At 42.7% G+C, this 19769-nt stretch overlaps 1 protein-coding gene across 5 annotated transcripts in view; it reads right to left on the bottom strand.

The window, feature by feature from the left end:
* The window catches only part of LOC138982050 (ankyrin and armadillo repeat-containing protein-like), a 78122-nt gene that overhangs the window by 46203 nt on the left and 12150 nt on the right, over positions 1–19769 (bottom strand). For all 5 annotated transcript variants that reach the window (XM_070355263.1, XM_070355261.1, XM_070355260.1 and 2 more), the window contains exons 5-8: positions 12828–12999; positions 11847–11951; positions 10663–10834; positions 7884–8067 (exon numbers count right to left, since the gene is read on the bottom strand). In XM_070355263.1, the coding sequence (XP_070211364.1) occupies positions 7884–8067; positions 10663–10834; positions 11847–11951; positions 12828–12999 (633 nt within the window). The remainder of the gene's footprint in view (positions 1–7883; positions 8068–10662; positions 10835–11846; positions 11952–12827; positions 13000–19769) is intronic.

The following is a 19769-nucleotide window of genomic DNA, read 5'->3' as shown; positions in this document are numbered from 1 at the left end:
ACAGACACAACGACAAACACATTCAATTCTATGTAAAACATACACAATGCTCAAGTTAACAAGCTGGCCATAACAATGTGCCCATCGTGCATGAAGTGTGGCTTTGGTCGGATCAGTAGCCGTGCTTTGTCTGCGATACTAAACATGAAATTTTGTTAAAGCGACGATTTAGCAATGTTGTTGTTGTTGCTGCTGCTGTCTGTTCTTGTCACGACTCGACATCTCGTTTTTTCCCTCCTGATTCTGAGAAGAAGCTGTTTAATTGTGATATCAGGCCTAGGAACCCCTGATTTTCACTTGGAGCATTCTCAAAGAAACTTAGCGTATGTTAAGAAAAATGAGTGTACTCCACACTTTGTCTTTTGTTGTTCGTTGTCGTTGCATGTCTACCGTTCCACAGCCACCTACTATAGCTGATGGGGTCTATGTCGACCAAAAGAATGGGATTCACTGTAGGTCGAGTTCCTGTAGGTGGATTCTCTGTATACCTAAGACTTTAAAATTGGCAATCTTGTATACAGGGAATACCACAGGGTGTAGTTCCTGTAGCGTTTTGCTAATATCAATGAAAGTCACGTGATGCTTAGCGACATCGTTAGAATTTGATGTTTTTGACTCACATGCGAAGCAAAAGTGAGTCTATGTACTCACCCGAGTCGTCCGTCCGTCCGTCCGTCCGGACGTCCGTCCGTCCGTCCGTCCGGAAAACTTTAACGTTGGATATTTCTTGGACACTATTCAGTCTATCAGTACCAAATTTGGCAAGATGGTGTATGATGACAAGGCCCCAAAAAACATACATAGCATCTTGACCTTGCTTCAAGGTCAAGGTCGCAGGGGCCATAAATGTTGCCTAAAAAACAGCTATTTTTCACATTTTTCCCATTTTCTCTGAAGTTTTTGAGATTCAATACCTCACCTATATATGATATATAGGGCAAAGTAAGCCCCATCTTTTGATACCAGTTTGGTTTACCTTGCTTCAAGGTCAAGGTCACAGGAGCTCTTCAAAGTTGGATTGTATACATATTTTGAAGTGACCTTGACCCTGAACTATGGAAGATAACTTAAAAATTATGTGGGGCACATGTTATGCTTTCATCATGAGACACATTTGGTCACATATGATCAAGGTCAAGGTCACTTTGACCCTTATGAAATGTGACCAAAATAAGGTAGTGAACCACTAAAAGTAACCATATCTCATGGTAGAAAGAGCCAATAAGCACCATTGTACTTCCTATGTCTTGAATTAACAGCTTTGTGTTGCATGACCTTGGATGACCTTGACCTTGTTGGTAGGAAAAATGTGTAAAGCAGTTCTTAGTGTATGATGTCATTGCTGTAAAGGTCAAGGTCAAGCATGTGAGTCGTATGGGCTTTGCCCTTCTTGTTCTATCTTTTTTTGATATTTCTTAGAAATTCGAGTATGGTTTGCAAGTTTTATTGAAAAACTGCACTCTGTGGGATTCCCTGTATACTAGATTGCCAATTTTAAAGTCTTAGGTATACAGGGAATCCACCTACAGGAACTCGACCTACAGAGAATCCCACTCTTTTGGTCGACATAGACCCCATCAGCCCTACTATAAGTGCAAGTGTTAAATGACGTATTTCCACAAAAGACTGCTTGCAGAGAATCATGTGATGCCAATGACAGGTAAGGACATGTGGTAATACATACTACGTTTTGGAACCAGGGAAAATGCAGCACAAATTATTTATCAACCAAATTGATTGACTTGTGCACCACGACAAAAGTTTTCTTTGATCCATAAAAGGTCTTTTGCCAGAAAAATTGCTCTGAACATCAAGTACCCTGCAAGTTGTCACACATTTACATTATTGAAATAAAAAGAAAACACACCAGTAACCAGGTTAGGTACGTTAATATCTATAATCAATATCTTGGCACGTTACTGCCTTCTTCGGGATGGTAAGCTGAACATTATTGAACAAAATAATCGGTTTAGATTGTATACTTTGATTCCTGAACGAAGAAGCAGAGGTACTGCATACAACTAGGACTGTAATATCAGCTTTTGCCTGAAACACACACACATACACTTATAAAATTAATGCAGTGTCATTGTATGAAGCCAGAATAATCACTAACTTACATAGTTGGTCACACAATTACCCATCACTGAACAATAAATCGAAGTCGGGTGGATTCAATGACTAAAGCAGTAAAGGCTTTGAAAAAACCCTCATCACAAAACATCCCCCCCCCCCCCAAAAAAAGAAATAAAAAAAAAGAAATAAAACAGGTTGTGTATATAGCGCAGTAAACACCATGCAGGTACAAGCAAAGATTTGACAGTGATTATCCTTGTTTTATATAGCACACATTTTCTAGTTTTATTCTCTCTCTCTCTCTCTCTCTCTCTCTCTCTCTCTCTCTCTCTCTCTGGAAAGTAATTTATTGACCTGTGGGTTATTTGCGTTTGTATACACATTGGTGATTCGTAAACTATGTTGAAAGAGATTGTCAAACAATATTATATGGGGTGTCTTAAAACAAATGTATATCAACAAAATCTGTCATTATTATCAGGCACACGGTTTTAACAAAGCTATGTCACGGAATGCAACATAAGTGGCTTAAAAAGTCGTGTTTTTGTGTGTGCAGGATATTCGCTAGGACAGGACCTCAAGCTGAACCAGCACAACAGCGATGCATTCTTCCATGGCTTCCACAAAAGTCTTTCACCTATAGCGAGCATTGCATACAGATAGTCCAAAGAGGGTTAGGGTTACCCTAACCCTCCTTTTTAAAAATTCTTTAGACCAATTATCCCTCTGTTCCCATGTTAAACATGGAATAATTCTGGACAAATGCGAGGACGTTAGCTTTTTTTTATTTTATTTTTTTTATCATTTTACTTATCATTAAAACTTGTTTAGATTTCGATTCGTAAACCATTTACAGTAATCCTTTGTTTTTTTTAACTTTGTTCATCTTACCACAGTCACTTCGTTGTTTAGATTTATCATTAAATTTGTTACCATTAATTTATGCCGGAAAAATGTAGAATAAAACCAGGAGAGCTTTCGGTAGAAGTTATTTCCTGTGTCAAAAGTTAATGCTTATTCTGATTGATGGGTGCTCCAAACTAAGTTATTTTGACTGCCTTATTCGAATTCATTTCCAAGACAGGGCTGAGAAGTGGAGAAGCTTAGGAGAATATCGTAAAAATTGTCTGGGTGTTTATGCAAAACTTTCGAATATGTCAGATTTTACTTTAGAGATTTTAAATACTGTTAACTGACAGAAATGCTATAACTTCTACACCAATTGACTGGATAACTTCATATTCAGCATACTTAAACTTGATTTTATGCATGTGCAGTTCACAAAGTGGCAAATTTGTAGGTTAAATTATCTAACTTTTGCATCACCAATGACACCAACGCTTTCGTGTCTGAGGATTGCCCTGAACCTAGCTGTAACTGCATGCTTTCTTCAGGTCATCGATAGCCTGGGGGTTGAAGGGGATGTTTTTACATACTCAGACATTCAAAATAATCAAAAAGGTAAAAGCCTGAAGGGTTTAAATTAGGTAAAAATGGCTACCGCTCAATGTCAAAACTCGTTCTGTTTAGTCGACCCCCGAATTTGGAGAAAAAAATTAAAATTGCACAAAAGTCAGACCATTCAATTTACAAAATTGCCACTTACTGGAAAGGCAGAACATAAACTGAAGTTAATGAATACCATATATAAAATAATTGGTTCAACAGATGCAGAAGTAATTTGCATGGTTGTGGGTGTCCTTTTTAGGGGGGTCAACCCTGTAGAAGAGACGATTTTCTTTAATTATCAATCCGTAATATATTGTTTGTTATGCATACAAGATTAACATTGACAAATACTTCAAGACTCCTCATTGATCTTAAGAAATGTTGTGGTTTTTTTGTTACTGACTGATTCACTTTCTATTCACTTTACTCTACATAAGTCACGACAAGAAAAGCAAGGGAGGTAATTTCTTCGGAAGAGGTAATTCTCTCCCCTCAGAACGATTGTTGTAGTTTGTTTGATTTTGTTCCCTTCTAATAAGTATTATTTAAAATAGATCTTTACATCTTGATGTGAAAGGCGCAGTACCCCCCTCCCCCCAGGATGTTAAATTCTAGGTTGTGTCCATGTAAAATCCTGATCCTAGTCAAGATCCGAGTTGGTTTTTCATGCAACTGTGCCTCTTTATGCCACTCAATTAGACATACTTTGCAATCCATAATTGCACGAAACTAAGTACAGGAAATACGTTGTTGTCGTGTTTTTAATATTGCATAATGAAATAAAAAATGTCACAACTGGTTTCGTGTTGGGCTTTCTCTCTCTGTCTGAATCTCATAATTACTTCCTTCTGAGGTCTGAAATGTGTTGCAGGCATTGTTCAGCTTACATTTATTGTTACAATTTTTGTGGATATGTTATTAAGTGTGTCTGTGTTTTTATCATTCGTTATCAGTGTGGTTAAAAGAAAAAGCACACGTCAAAGTAATTTACCCTTCATCATCAAAACATGCAGATACATGTAATAAATATTTGTGATACTTTAAACGTGACAAATACAATGTTTGTTTGTTGCGTTTTTTCTTTTTTTTCAGAGCAAACACACATCGTATTTGTTCAAACGTGTATATTCTGCACTTTCTAATACCCTGCATGGATCTCCAAATCAAGAATAATGAAAAGTCGTCTAATAGCCCTGCAGCACTCACACGAACATGATAGAAGCTTGCATGCATGCACCCAGGCTCGCTGTCTTCGGCTAAAAGAGCTTACCGTTGGATCTTCGCTCAGACAAATGTAGCTGTCTTGTCCACTTGCTCCTGTCGCCTAGATCTGCAATGTGCAACATCATCTTTGATTAATAAGTCTGAGGCACAGACAGATACACACGCGCGCACATTTGCGAGAGAATGCACGTCAGTCTATTCAATCAAACAGTATAAAAACATACCACAGACGTGGTGGTGGAAACTGGACATTCGCCGTATAACAAAATCAAGAGATTCATTTGTGTGTGTATGTTTAATCAAAAGTTCATCTTGCGCACATTCAGTCTGTATTGTAACAGGACCCATCCCGTAAAAACTTCGAACAGATCTATTAAATTCTGAAATCCTTGACAAGTTTTTTTTCCAATCATCTGTATCTGACCGAAGTAAAAAAAATTAAAAAAATCAGCCAGTACACGCATCTACCCCCTGACACGACAATACATATGTGGCGAAAAAAGGAATCGAGAGGGGGGGAACAAAGAATAAATTAGATCCAGAAATAATTCCACTTCATCATTCCAAAATTCAAGTGTGAAGTGATCAGATACTGTGGTAAAGATACGTGCTTAGTATCACAACTGAAAATACAAGCCCTTGGGTTTTAAATCAAGGAAACAATTAAAGTTAAGGAAAGATCAACAGAAATGTCGAGAACATGTAAAATATTGTACTTACAATCCGTTTCAGCATGCTCTTCGAATAATAATCTCCCAGTCAGCCTCGTGCTTACGACTTCGACAGGATGTTGCCTCTCACGCTGAGCCAGTACATTTGGAGTGAATTCAAAGGCCAGAGATGCAGTACAAGCACATTAGTTAGATCCAATTCATTTACATTGCTACCTTGCCCAATTTATGGCTATTTCTGTTCGTAACATCACACATGTGGCAAGCAGTGCTTGTTGCCGACTCTGCTGGGACAGGCAGCAGACGATTTTATTTAGGAACCAAATTCTGATTGGTTAAAACATAAAACCGGAACTCAAAGTACCACTTGTTCTTTGGAAGTATCAAATCAAGAACAGATAAGCAGGTAAATCTGAAATGGGTTCAACACTTTTAAAAAATCGTAGTAAATCAGAAAACACAGTAAACGTTGGAAAAATCGTCCAGTATCGCTTCTACAGGTCTATACTTGGACAAAACATAAAGCAATTCAGTAAAGCTGACACTTCAAAATGTCTGTTTAGTTACACTTTAAGGACAGAAAATAATTGATTTAGTCCTGTTTCATCGCCTCAGGAAGTTAGCAGAAAAGGGTATGCTATCAACATTTGTAAAGCTGAAAAACATTCCCGAGAAGAATTTCAAGTTGTCAGTGTATGCTGTTGTCGATCAGTGAAACATCGTGTGGTACAGGTGGGTAAACCGGAACCATGCGTCTTTGTTATTGCCAATATGCTTTTGGATATTGGCAAAAATGGCCGACTTCCGTAGCATTATGCTTTGATGATCGGAAGAGACCATCCAATCACAGCCCCCGAATTCCCCCACGTGTCCATCAGAATAGCTATATATATGGTTGACAGTGAAAGCAGATAGAGATAACACAGCAGATGGAGACAACAGCCCACAACACACACAATTCCAAGAAGAAAAGAAGGACATATCAGCCACTCTACACCTCACCTTCCCCTTATCAGGCTGCCATTGAATAAAAGACACACACAATATGTTAGGCATTTTCATCGGTTATAATCCTCTCTCCTTCTGTTCCACACTCACTCTCTCTCTCTCTCTCTCTCTCTCTCTCTCTCTCTCTCTCTCTCTCTCTCTCTCTCTCTCTCTCTGTCTCTCTCTCTTGTACACACACACACACACACACACACACACACACACACAGATGCAAATCATACACACACAGATGCAAATGTGCATGCATACACCCAGCATGCATACACATATACACACAATACCATCACTTCACAACAATCAAGCAATGTAACAACCCTTTTTTCTCTAACGTGAACTGACTCAATGAGAATGAAAGGCCGATGTTCAAATAACCCTGAAATTACATAACTGCAAAACATGCGATGATCGACGTTCATGCAGTCAAGCACAATACATGTTGGAACCAACAGCAGAGAGCCAATACCATGCAACATCCTGGGTAATTTTTGGTGACACAACATGCCAACATTTATCGGCAATAAACAACCGCAACAAGGTATGACAGACACATGTATACCACTATAACATGCTTGTACCGTACTTTCGGGACTTTAAGGCGCAACTCTTTTCCTTAACTTGAACCCCTGCGCCCTATTGACCGGTATCGCATTGTGTATGACTAAAGAAGAGTACAGATGTACCCTCACCACAAAGAAACGGTCTCTCTCTAGTGATATGCATGTTTCTGCATCCATGACAAAGTTTCCTCTCGGACATCAAAGGCGTTGGTGTCATCGTTAAAACTCGGTCAATGACCCGGGGTCAGAAGGTCAGTGTCTGTAAACTAAGGCAGGCAGATGATCTCAGCTGAAAGCATGTTAATTGACCTGAGGTCCCAAGGTCAAACAGCTCTGAGAATGCAGACTCTTTGATCTCACCACAAATCAGGGAGAAAACGCATTTCCACTCTATTATATACTTCCTTTGACTTGCGGCCAATACACCAGAAGCGGCTATTGTGTGGAATTTTCCCATTTTAAACTGAAAAGTAGCAGTTGCGCATTTTACAACAAAGCGCCTTATAGTCCCGAAAATACGATAATGAAAAAACAACACAATAAAGGCCTCAGGCCTAGGAAATAGAGAGGAAATCAATGTACAGTCGACCCTGCCAATAACCACCACTCAAAGGACTGACCAAAAGTGGTCGTAATAGACAGGTGGTCGTTATGGCACGGTATGTGGAACTTTTCAGCACGTGTACGGGAACGTTTGCCAAGATCTACACGTCTTGCCGGGAGGCAAACAATGTATAGGAAAATGGATGGCTGCATTTGGAACATTAGAGAAGGGTGAGCATCATCTAGTCCAATTCTCTAAGACGTGTACGGCTACACATTTGCTCATCTAGAACACTGTATTGAGAGGTGGTGGCCAAGGCAGGTTGCACAGTATCGTTCGTTCTGGGCCCCCTACCTTGTACTTGATGGCCTTCTTGAAGCCAAAGTATTTCTTGAACTGCTCGTGGAGGTGGATGTCAGTGATGGGCAGTTTCTTCAGCTTCATCTTGGACATCTCGTCATGGAACGTTCGCACCCACATGGGTTTGTGCGGGGACGACCCGTAGTACGTCTCAAACTCCATTGCCACCGCCAGGTACCTGAGTCAAACACAATTCACACAAAAAAGTTAAAACAAATTTGAAGATTTTTAAAATTTTTAATGGGGAGAGGGAGGGGGTGTGGGGAGAGGGAAGATAGCCTTTCTAAGGAGAAGGCCAACCCACTAAACGATCAATCAGGCGAACTTACTGAGAAAAATGTAGTGAAAAACACAAAGTAATTCAGTGGAACAATTGACATGAAGTGACTACACACACAACAGCCAGGTTAATAGACGAAATCCGAAAATAACTCTGTGTAGGATTTGTATGGGTTGTGAAAGAATGAATAGCCTTGCTTTTTGTTGTTGATTTTTTTTTTTTTAAAATTTGCCAAGCACATCATTGTGGGGCTTTTAATCCAAAAAAAATTCAAGCATCCGTCTACAACGTATCATCATTCATCCTTCAACATTTACACAATACTGAAATATCTCAACGCTAATTCATATCCTAACATCACATTTAAATCAATAGGCCTACCATATCTATACTTACTGATACACATTTTTGAAATGAGCAAAATATGATTAATAATTTTATTTATGGGGGTTTGCACTTCTGGAGAATAACCAAACAATACATCTTTTTCTGTTAATATAATATTTTCTCCCGTATTAACAAATATACATCTTCTAACATTTTCCCAAAACAATTTCATTTTGCTACATTTCCAAAAGAAGTGTTCAATATAATCCATTTCATTACAAAGACTACATAAACTATTTTCTTTTAATGTCATTTTATGCAATAAAATATTTGTGGGATAAATATAATGTAAAATTTTCCATTGGAGTAACTTTAATCTTTTTTCGCTTGTACATGCCCTTGCCAGGACCCAATACTTTTCGTCAATGCAAATGTTATATTTGTGGGACCAAAATTTTACAGAGCAGGGTTCACTGGCTTTGGATTGCGTTAATATCGCACAAAATGTCTTCGGGGAAAGGTTATTTGGCATGCCCTGAAAACAGGTCGCAGGAGGCTCGTCACCCGCGTCTTCTTTAACTGTGTTGTCTCGCAGTGCTCGCGCGCAGAGGGCCGTGTGCAAAGCGTTGTACTCAAACAGCCTTGTGGCGCTATATCCGACAATGGCACAAATATGTTCAAATGACACAATATTTTCGTCTATCCATACATCACGTACACAATTCACACCGGCTTCAATCCATTTATCAAAACACAACACATTATTTCTAAAAATAATATCTGCATTATTCCACAAACATTGATCAAAAATACTTTCTTTTTGAACAGGAAATAAATATCTGTTCTCAATCCATATTTTTAAAACTTGTTGCCAAAATTTTGATTTAACTCTGGTCAGACCAATAAACTGTTTTGGTTTGGCAGTTGATTTAAAGCAACACAGCTGGCTTCCAAGAACCTCATAATAATGCCTTGCTTTTTACTAGGGCAAATATTGGCAGGGCCAATCACTAGTGAGGGGTGTGTTGGAAACACCTGGACAAGTGCATGTGTGAAGTTATTTGTCAGAGAAAAAGCAAGGGTATTCACTCTTTCACAACCCACACAAACCTGAGTTATTTCCAAACAATATAAGATGTTTGGTGGCTTGTTGACAGACCAGCTTTTTTGTTGGTCCAAGGGGACCATAATTATCGTCTTTTGTTTCATCTTTATCGACCAAGGCCGAAGGCCGCGGTTAATAAATATGAGACAAAAGGCGATATGCTCCCCGAGGACCAACAACAAAGTGCTGGTCTGACAACAAGCTACCAAACATCGTTTTTGTCATCATTTTGATTGTGCAACAAAATGCACAATAACCCACAGGGAGACGAATTTTTAGAATCCAACTCCGGGCCACAAAGCATCGTCACAGTAGCACGAGATAACACGTCAAACTTGTATGTGACGTCAAACGTAGCTTCTTGACGCTTTTCTTCCAGTCTGAAAATGTACAGAGCTGCGATCATACCTGTGAATTCAGTAAGTGTTGAGCATATTTCTTTTCTTTTAAGTGTTTATGACTTATCGTTGTGGATTTTGCGATTACAGAGATAAGTTCAAGTTGCAAATTGACCATGAATCGCCGCGGTAGTTATCAACATTGATTGGGTCTTTGAGAGTGAATGCTTACAATCGTTGTCCTCGGAAACACAAATCCAAAGCCACGATGGTTCCACACATCAAACAATCAGCCTGATTGGCTTTTACTTTGACAATCCACGTTTCACATGAAAGCTCAAACCCATTCACCACCTCGAGTTATTGCATGGGGAACATGAGATTTATTTACCAGGTGTTTGTGAATGAAAACTGGTGAAAATGATGACAATGTCTATCAGCATCTCTTTGCTGTAAACAGACACACGGGTACAGTGAAACCCTTTTTTTAAGCCCCCCTCATTTAAGACCTCCCCCTTTTAAGACCAATTATTTTCAGATTTTCTGTTCATAACATCTGCACATGTACCTCCGTTTTAGGACTTGATTTTCTCAGTTTTTGCTTGTTAGGTCTAACTGGGGGTTCAACTGCACACAATGCCTATGCAACATCAGCCCCCCCCCCCCCCCCCCCCCCATTTTTGTGTCCATTCGACACAAAATGAAAGAAAACTCCAGATCTACCTTTTCCCATTGATTTCATAGGATGGAACTTTGTAGTACTCCTGCACCACAGCTTCCGTGTCGAGAATTTTGTGGAGGTATGCGATGGAATCGCCCCGTATATGCTCGTACTGTTGAACAAAGCTTTCGTTGCAGTCCGTCAGCACGTCCGTCTCAAGGTCAAAGTTGATGCCTGTAAAATGCACTGAATATGAAAAATGAAAAAAACACAGGCATGCACTCTCAAGCCCAACATACTTGCTTGTTGGCAAAACCGGGACAGCTATGAGTCCGACAAATGAAATGACTAGGTCCACCAGGGCGGGGATGTGGCTCAGTCGGTAACGCGCTGGATTTGTATCCAGTTGGCCGCTGTCAGCGTGAGTTCGTCCCCATGTTCGGCGAATTTATTTCTCAGAGTCAACTTTGTGTGCAGACTCTCCTCAGTGTTCGAACACCCCCGTGTGTACACGCAAGCACAAGACCAAGTGCGCACGAAAAAGATCCTGTAATCCATGTCAGAGTTCGGTGGGTTATAGAAACACGAAAATACCCAGCATGCTTCCTCCGAAAGCGGCGTATGGCTGCCTAAATGGCGGGGTAAAAACGGTCATACACGTAAAAGCCGTGGGAGTTTCAGCCCATGAACGAACAAACAAACAAACAAACTAGGTCCACCCACAGTTCTAGCAAACGCTCCCCTTTGGTGTAAACAGTTTTATTCAGATAATTACAAATAACAATGCTGCATACAGTCAATTAAACAAATGGAGCGCAACAAGCTACGCCTATGAGCGTGCTCTTAAAAACAATATAATATTTGACTTGGCGGATGAATATAACGCTCCCCTTTGCAGACTTTATACACTTCCAATAAAACACACAGTTGTAAGGCATTGTTCTGTCATAGCAGCGACCTTGAATTCTGACAACAGTCAACCAGATTTGCATTATTTCTTGAGATCGTCAAACCCTAGAAATGTGTAAAGATTCAAAGTTCTAGCTTCAATAATATTGGAGAAACCAAATAATAAAACTGTTTGTGTACTGCGAACCCGCCGAACATTGGTCATTACTTTTAGACTCTTCCGATTGCTGAGGGGAGCGAAAAAAAGGTAAAGAAGAGGAAGGATTTACTATGCTTGGCTATTGCACAACCCGCTGTGCTTGGTTTACTAGGTGAGGTGAGTGAGCGGGCAACCGACCTCCGTGCAGGTGAAAGTAGTGTTCCCCGAAGGAGAAGTTTCTACACTTCATGTCCGGTCCTAGGATCAAAGGCGGCAGCTCTCTCTCTGTGCGGCACTCATCCCCTAGAACAAACAAACACACAAACATGTTTCACAAATGGATCATGCTGACAGGGTTGTGTACATTCATTTTGCCATTTACAGAAAATATAGGGGTCTTAAAAAGGGGGTTGTACTGTATCAGCAACATAGGGTTTGCCGTGGGAGACTGAAAAAATACAGGAGAACAATACAGAAAGAGATTCGCAGAGTTGGGGATAAAACACAAGAGAAGAAAGTGAAGTTGTACTAGTTGAGACATGGGATTGTGAAATCTCCATTTTACTGAATGTACTCACGGTGAACAAAGATGTGTTTTATACCTACTTTTTGGTGGTGATTTTTACTAATAACAAACACACACATAAAATCCCTTCAGGTGGGGTTTCGAAATGTATGGAAAATCGTAAATTTGTACTAAATATCTCATCTCTGCAAAATCCGTATGTGACAGGGTGATGCAGTTGTCCCCCTTTGACAGCAATTACTCTGCACAGCAGTTGTTTGTCCACTTTGAGCACTGAGCTATTTATAGATGGTTGGACCTTACACATGTAAATTGTAGAGATTGTTTGCGATAAGATCTGACTGTTGTTGTCTTCTGTTAGTTTCTTGCAAACCTTTGTGACATTGTGTTCACGTGGCAGATTTTCAAACGGCTAACAAATTACCCCAAACTCACTCCAGTTTTACTGGCTTTGCCTCCAATGTCGACCATGTGTTTCCTGTTTGTATGAGATTTTGTTAGCTGGGCGCAACTCTTCCGCAACGCTTGTAAATCCGGACAGAGTTATTTTCGGAAATCACCTACTGGAGTGTTTTGTTCATTTTATAACGCTGGGAATCTATCGGAGTGGTTTGTGCACTTGATAGCGCTGGGAGCCAAGAGCCGAAACTGACCTGTGAGAGGTGAGAGGAGGCGTGTGACGTCTGGAATCTTCATGCGTTTCTTCATGCCGATGAAGAACGGCGTCATATAGCTGATGAACTTGAGGAGCTCCAGGTTGTGCTTCATCTCCTGCTTCTTCACCAGGTTGTCTCGGATCAGGTCCTCGTGCATCTGAAGCCGCGTCTGCACAAAGCAACATTCACAAAGAACACAGAATGTTAGTTTACAAACTACTACATATACTGTATTATATGTGGGATGAGTGCAAAAATTCACCTTGAGGGTCTTTCTTTGAGAAATATGCATCTGATCACAATGTCATCCAGAATACAGTGCATGTAAAATTATCACGCCTGTTTGCACACAAGCAGTACTTCTGTTCTTTATCAATCAATCAATATGAGGCTTATATCGCGCGTATTCCGTGGGTACAGTTCTAAGCGCAGGGATTTATTTATTTATTTTTAATTTTTATTCAAGGCGCAGGGATTTATTTATGCTGTGTGAGATGGGATTTTTATACACAATACATCACGCATTCACATCGGCCAGCAGATCGCAGCCATTTCGGCGCATATCCTACTTTTCACGGCCTATTATTCCAAGTCACACGGGTATTTTGGTGGACATTTTTATCTATGCCTATACAATTTTGCCAGGAAAGATCCTTTTGTCAATCGTGGGATCTTTAACGTGCACACCCCAATGTAGTGTACACGAAGGGACCTCGGTTTTTCGTCTCATCCGAAAGACTAGCACTTGAACCCACCACCTAGGTTAGGAAAAGGGGGAAGAAAATTGCTAACGCCCTGACCCAGGGTCGAACTCACAACCTCTCGCTTCCGAGCGCAAGTGCGTTACCCACTCGGCCACCCAGTCCACTTTATATGGCACTAGCAAGTGTCACACTCAAAATTTGTTAGTTACAGTTTTGGAAGTTGCCGCAGTCAATTAAGTACTTCTTTGCTTTTGCCTGCACTAAACGCTCAATTAGCGCCTCTTTCCCGGCTCCATATGATACAGATAACAGATACTTTCTCAATATCTTCTGAATTTTAAGTTACAAGAATGCACGTTTTACATGTTCATGTGACACAAGAATGCTGGGAATTTTTTATTTTAAGAACTGACATTTTTTCTCTGTTGCTTTTATAACTTGAGCATCTATATATATATACGACTTGTGTCTGTCTGTCTGTCTGTCTGTCTGTCTGTGTGTGTGTGTATGTGTGTATTCGCCATGCACGGCCAAAGTTCTCGATGGATCTGCTTCAAATTTGGTGTCCATATTCAGATACACCCCGCACAAAATCTGGTCGATGAGATATTTCAATACGTGCTCTCAGCGCGCAGCGCAAACCGATTTTGTTTTTTTTTGGGGGGATCAACTACCATAACTCTTCCTTATCTTCTCCATGTTTTCAGCGTTTACCTCCCTTCCTTCGTATGGTGCACTATAGTATGAGGGGGCATCTTCGGATATTCCCGGCGTTCTGTTACTATTTTTAGAAGGTCACCGCAGTGTCCAGAACGTAAATTGGACCCGTAAATTATCCTCACTGTAAAAGTGCAAAGGTCGAATCAATTTATAGCCACGCGAAAAATACACTGTCATCTATCTCTCTATATATACGGCTTCTCTGTGTTTGTGTTTGTGTGTGTGTGTGTGTGTGTGTGTGTGTGTCTCTCTATGTGGGCAACACCTGTGGATTGTTCAGTTCTGTTTGTGATGTGGTCTGGCGGCTTTTGTGTATTTGTATGTACTGGCCTTCCTTTGAGAAGCCATAACAGTTCAAAAGGGCTTAGAGATAAGCTCTAAATTGCTCAATCCTGTTTGAGTGGAGTTCGCCTCCAAAGGTGATTAACACGGTTACATTCGTCGACAATGATGGGACTCGATATGGTCAGGAATGGCATTATGGCCACTGAATCATTTTCGTGCTGTTCCCATTCCACGAATCTGGGAGGGACCTAAGCTTGGTGGGTCCATTGTTCGGACCCGGCGAAGCCGGCGTACGGCTCTAAGTACTTCTTCCCGGCGAAGCCGGCTACCCGGCGAAGCGGGTATTCATCTAGTAATTATATATATGCATTGAATTTTCCTTCTTTAAGCCATGTGACATCAGAATCTGGCTAAGACTCATATTTAGGCGGCTGACTGAGATTACATAAGAGTGCATGCTTGTGTGCGTTCAAAGGTGAAATGGCAAAATGGATCAATACATGAATGTTATTTGTATTTTTGATGATGTCACGATCGGGTGACAGAGACCAAGAAAGTGTCACTCAGTGGAGTGCCTGTTCTTGGTCGATTATGATAGAAAGCGCCTGTACGTGATATTGGGCTACAGCAGAGTTTGCTGACAGTGCTCAACGAGCACGGATGTTTTGTAGCGCACGAGTTTCACAGTGGGGGTTTTTGCTGTCATAGGGCTGACGGTTTTTCGCTGACAGCGCGCACGGGATTTTCACGGATTGAGTTTCTCGTGTCTTTTTTCTGCTTGGGAGGCAGAATTGTGTATAGCTGGACTGGTTTTGTGACAAGGTCAGTCACGTGTTATTGGCTAGGTTGTCTGAGAGAGACACAAGGACGGTGCACTTGACACCCAGCGGCAGAAGAGGAAGGATCTAATACACAGTTTCTAGAGTATGATGGTTTTTCACCGAATATTGTATTCGGCACTCTAGGGGAGCTTCCACTAGTTATTCCTTCTCACTGCCACATATTTTGCTGAGGACAAGTCGTCAACATTCCTTCGTCGGCGATGGCTTTCGCATAAGGATTCGACAAGGGGTTCTGGAGGTTTTCGGTCACTGTTGACGAACAGAGGCTGTTCCAGGGAGGAAGCGGATTTTGCTTCCATGAGAGTACAATCATAGGCTTTTGAGGTAATAAATCATTATTTAACGCTGTTGATGAGTCTGTGTTGTGGAATGAAATACTCTCTGTTGTTCTTTCCAGGTTAGCGCATAATTTACTCTCTGTGACGCTAAAATACTAATCTGTATATGGTTTTTGCAGATAGGGAGAGAAGGACGGAAAATGACTGTTTTGTTGTTGTAAAAAGTCCGTTTTGTGCAGGCCCACGTGCTCGATGAGATATTTAAAGATGACATGTTTAAAGGTGGTGGGTGAGGGGTAGCTGACATGTTTAGTGCACCGATGCTTTCTGTTTGCAGCCTTCGTTTCGTGTTCCTGTAACTGCTGCACGGCTGCCTTTGGCGGGACACTGCTAGCTGCAGACGTTGGAGCTGGGACCTGAGGAAGCTACGCTAACGTATAACCGGCTAACCAGCAGACCGGCTAACCAGCGGACCGGCTAACCAGCGAACCGGCTAACCAGCAACCCGGCTAACCAGCATACCGGCTAACCAGCATACAGAAAGAAAGCTAAGTGCACCGTGTCTTACGCACCCCGTTGACCACCGTTGTCTTTTCTTATCTGTGATTTCATTGGAGTAGTGACAACGTGGGGTGTGTGACCCCTGCATGAACTAGAGCTTTTTGAACAGAACATTCTCATTTGACTGTATTTACACGGGATCAGCGTGTTACTATAATTTTCTATATACTACTGGCATTTTGTCAGTGATCACGGGTTTTTTTACGTGTTGAGAACGTAAAAGGAACATATTTTGAGTGAAGGCTCGAGGGAGGTGGCGAGTTTATACATAAACAGGCGTCTGAAACTTATACTTTTGTTGACTCTATTTAATTGTATGACTGCGAGAGTGGATCGTGGTGTGGTTAGTTAATTAGTAGTAATTAACCGGTTCATAATCACCTTAAGTGATATATTGAAACGTGACACATGGGGGCCAAGCCGGGATTTACTCAGTTAATTTCCAACTGATAAAGACCCACCAATTAAGGATAACTAAGAGCAGATAATCTCGTCAGTGCTCGACTTATTTTCTGCTTGGTGCTACCCTTTTTTGTATAGTTTTGATCATATACCACACCTTAAGCGATTCACATCTTGCAGGAAATGTAAATTGTAATTTGTAAGCTATTGTATGCGCTAACTGTGATTACTTCCCTTTCCTTTGTTTGTGAATCTTTGTTGTTGTACGTTCAGAGTTTTCCGTTGCAGAGAGCTGAGCGGGGTTAGCGGATTTGTTATTCGTTTTACTCAGTTTTCTCTACATTGTTGTTTCGCATTCTGTAACAGGTTACATTTCTACCGTCTTGTTTTACTTGGATTTTTCTCCATATTTTGACTTTGTTGGAATTTTGGGGGGGAAGGGTCCGAGGACTTCTGTCCTAACCAAGGCTGTGGGAGACACTCTGTTTCACCGCAAAAAGCAGCCGATAAAGTAGGCCACGGCTGTGGGAAACACTTTGTTTCACCGCAAAAAGCAGCCATAAAGTAGGCTACGCGTTTTGTTCTACACCGTTTGGATTTTTCTTCTGCATTTTCCGGTTGCTGGATTTTTGTATCCATTTCATCACCGCGTATTCTAGCTATAGCTGCGTTAGACTTACTTTTGTGATAAAGCTTTGCTAAACTAACCATGGCTACAGGGGGATCTCCTACGAAGAGATTAACTTTTGAGACTCCTGGTAGCGAGGAACAGACAGAGCGAGACGCACGCGTTAGAGCGCGTAGTTTGCTTAAGCGCAAGGAGTTAGAACGTAAGGAAGACATAGAGCGACAGACGAGAAAAGAAGAGCTTGACAGACAAGAACGACAGGCCGAACGTGAGAGACAGGAACGACAAGACGAACGTGACAGACAAGAACGGAAAGAGAAAGATGAACGAGACAGACAAGATAAGAAAGACGAGCTTGAGAGACAAGAACGACAGGCCGAACGTGACAGACAAGAAAGGGAACGACAGGCCGAACGACAGGCCGAACTTGACAGACAGGAAAAGAAAGACGAGCTTGAGAGACAAGAACGACAGGCTGAACGACAGGCCGAACTTGACAGACAGGAAAAGAAAGACGAACGTGACAGACTAGACCGGAAGGAACAGGCGGATCGCGATCACCAGCTAGAGCTAGCTAGGCTACAGGCCGAGAAGGGTACGCTTACTCAGGCTAGCGCGCCGACGTTTGTTGCCGACCGTACGAGACTGCCGACGTTCGACGATGACAAGGACGAGCTCGACGACTTTTTACGCCGGTTTGAGCGCATTGCATCTGACCAGAAGTGGGAAGAGGCCACGTGGGCTAGCCGCCTTAGCACCTGCTTAAAAGGACGCGCATTGCAGCTCTACAACGCTTTGGAGGACGACGAGGCGAGAGACTATCAGGCACTAAAGAAGGCGTTACTCCAGCGCTTCAACCTGACTGCGGAAGCCTACAGACGACGTCTGCGTAACAGCAAGAGACTGAGCGGCGAGCTGAGCCATCAGTTTGTGGCACGCCTTAATCTCTACCTGCGGCGCTGGGTGGAGATGGCCGAAAAGGACTGGACCGTCAACGACCTTGCCGACCTCATAGTCATGGAACAACTGATGTCCAGCCTGCGACCTGAGGTGGTGACCTTCGTGCAGGAGCACCAGCCAAAGACTACTCAGGAGGCAGCCGACTGGATCAGAGTACACGAGGACGCCCAGGCGATCTCCGGCAAATCTTCAGGCTCACGGCCGGGAAAATCGGGAAATTCAGGTTCTTCAGGACCCAAGGACGGGAAGGACGATCAGGGACACAAAGGATCAAGTTCCAGAACTGACATCCAGTGTTATTACTGCAACAAGCGGGGCCACGTGAAGAAGGACTGCCACAGGAGACAGGCTGACCAGAAGGGTGTACACTTTGTTGGCAGTGAGGAGCTAAGGGACGTCACGAGCTCATGCACAATTCCACAACTCTGCGTTCCGTGCTCCAGGAAACATTTCCAGCCCCACTGCAACGTCTACGTTAACGGAGTGAAGGGCGAAGGTCTGCGGGACACAGGGGCAGACATGATAGTGGTTCGGGCGAGTCTAGTTCCAGCTATGGCCTACACAGGAGACAGCATCAGGGTGAGAATGGCCGAGGCATCTCACGCTTACGACTTGAACACGGCAGTGATCAAGGTCGTAACACCGTTGTTCACGGGGACCATTGTGGCCGTCGTCATGGACGATCCTCCATGCGACCTGCTCATTGGAAACCGGGTTCAGTTTGTGGACGGCGTCACCAGGGAGGTTCCCGTTTATCGGTCTCCCGACGTCATTTCAGTGCTCACGCGGGCACAGGCGGAGCGAGAGGACAAACCTCTCAAACCCCTACCTGCTGCACGAGCTGCCCTGGGGAACGTGACCCCCGCGCTTCTCGCGAAGGCTCAGGCATCTGATCCGACATTAGCGACTCCTCGGGAGCACGCGAAGTCGGGGAAGGTGAAGCTGAGCGGGAAGCATGGGAGGTCAAAGTTCCTCAGGGACAAGAAGTTGCTCTACCGGGAGTTCAGCAACCAAGAAGGTACATTCAAACAGGTTGTCGTGCCTCGCGAGTTTCGCGAGGGTGTCATGGCAACGGCACACGACTCGATTCTGGGAGGTCATCTTGGTACCAAGAAGACCACGGATCGTGTCTGGCGCCACTTTTACTGGCCAGGCATCTGCACGGATGTCCGACGTTTCTGTGCGTCCTGCGATAAGTGCCAGAAGGTGGTTGCCAAAGGAAGGGTGAGGAAGGTCCCCTTGGAGAAGATGCCGCTCATCGACGAACCCTTTCGTCGGGTGGCAGTGGACATCATCGGGCCCATCTTGCCTGCGTCTGAGGACGGAAACAGATACATTTTGACCATGGTGGACTACGCTACTCGATACCCAGAGGCGATCCCTCTGAAATCGATTGAAGCCACGCGAGTAGCTGAGGCTCTGGTTACTATGTGGTCCCGGCTGGGAATTCCATCAGAGGTACTCACCGACAGAGGCACGCAGTTCACGGGAGGAGTGATGGCGGAGGCAGCACGACTGCTATCACTGGAGCAGCACTTCACCACTCCTTACCATGCTCA

Source organism: Littorina saxatilis, linkage group LG12, assembly GCF_037325665.1.
Source record: "Littorina saxatilis isolate snail1 linkage group LG12, US_GU_Lsax_2.0, whole genome shotgun sequence".
Classification (NCBI taxonomy): domain Eukaryota; kingdom Metazoa; phylum Mollusca; class Gastropoda; order Littorinimorpha; family Littorinidae; genus Littorina; species Littorina saxatilis.
Note: the sequence above shows the minus strand (reverse complement) of the source record. Positions and strands in the feature narration are given on the sequence as shown.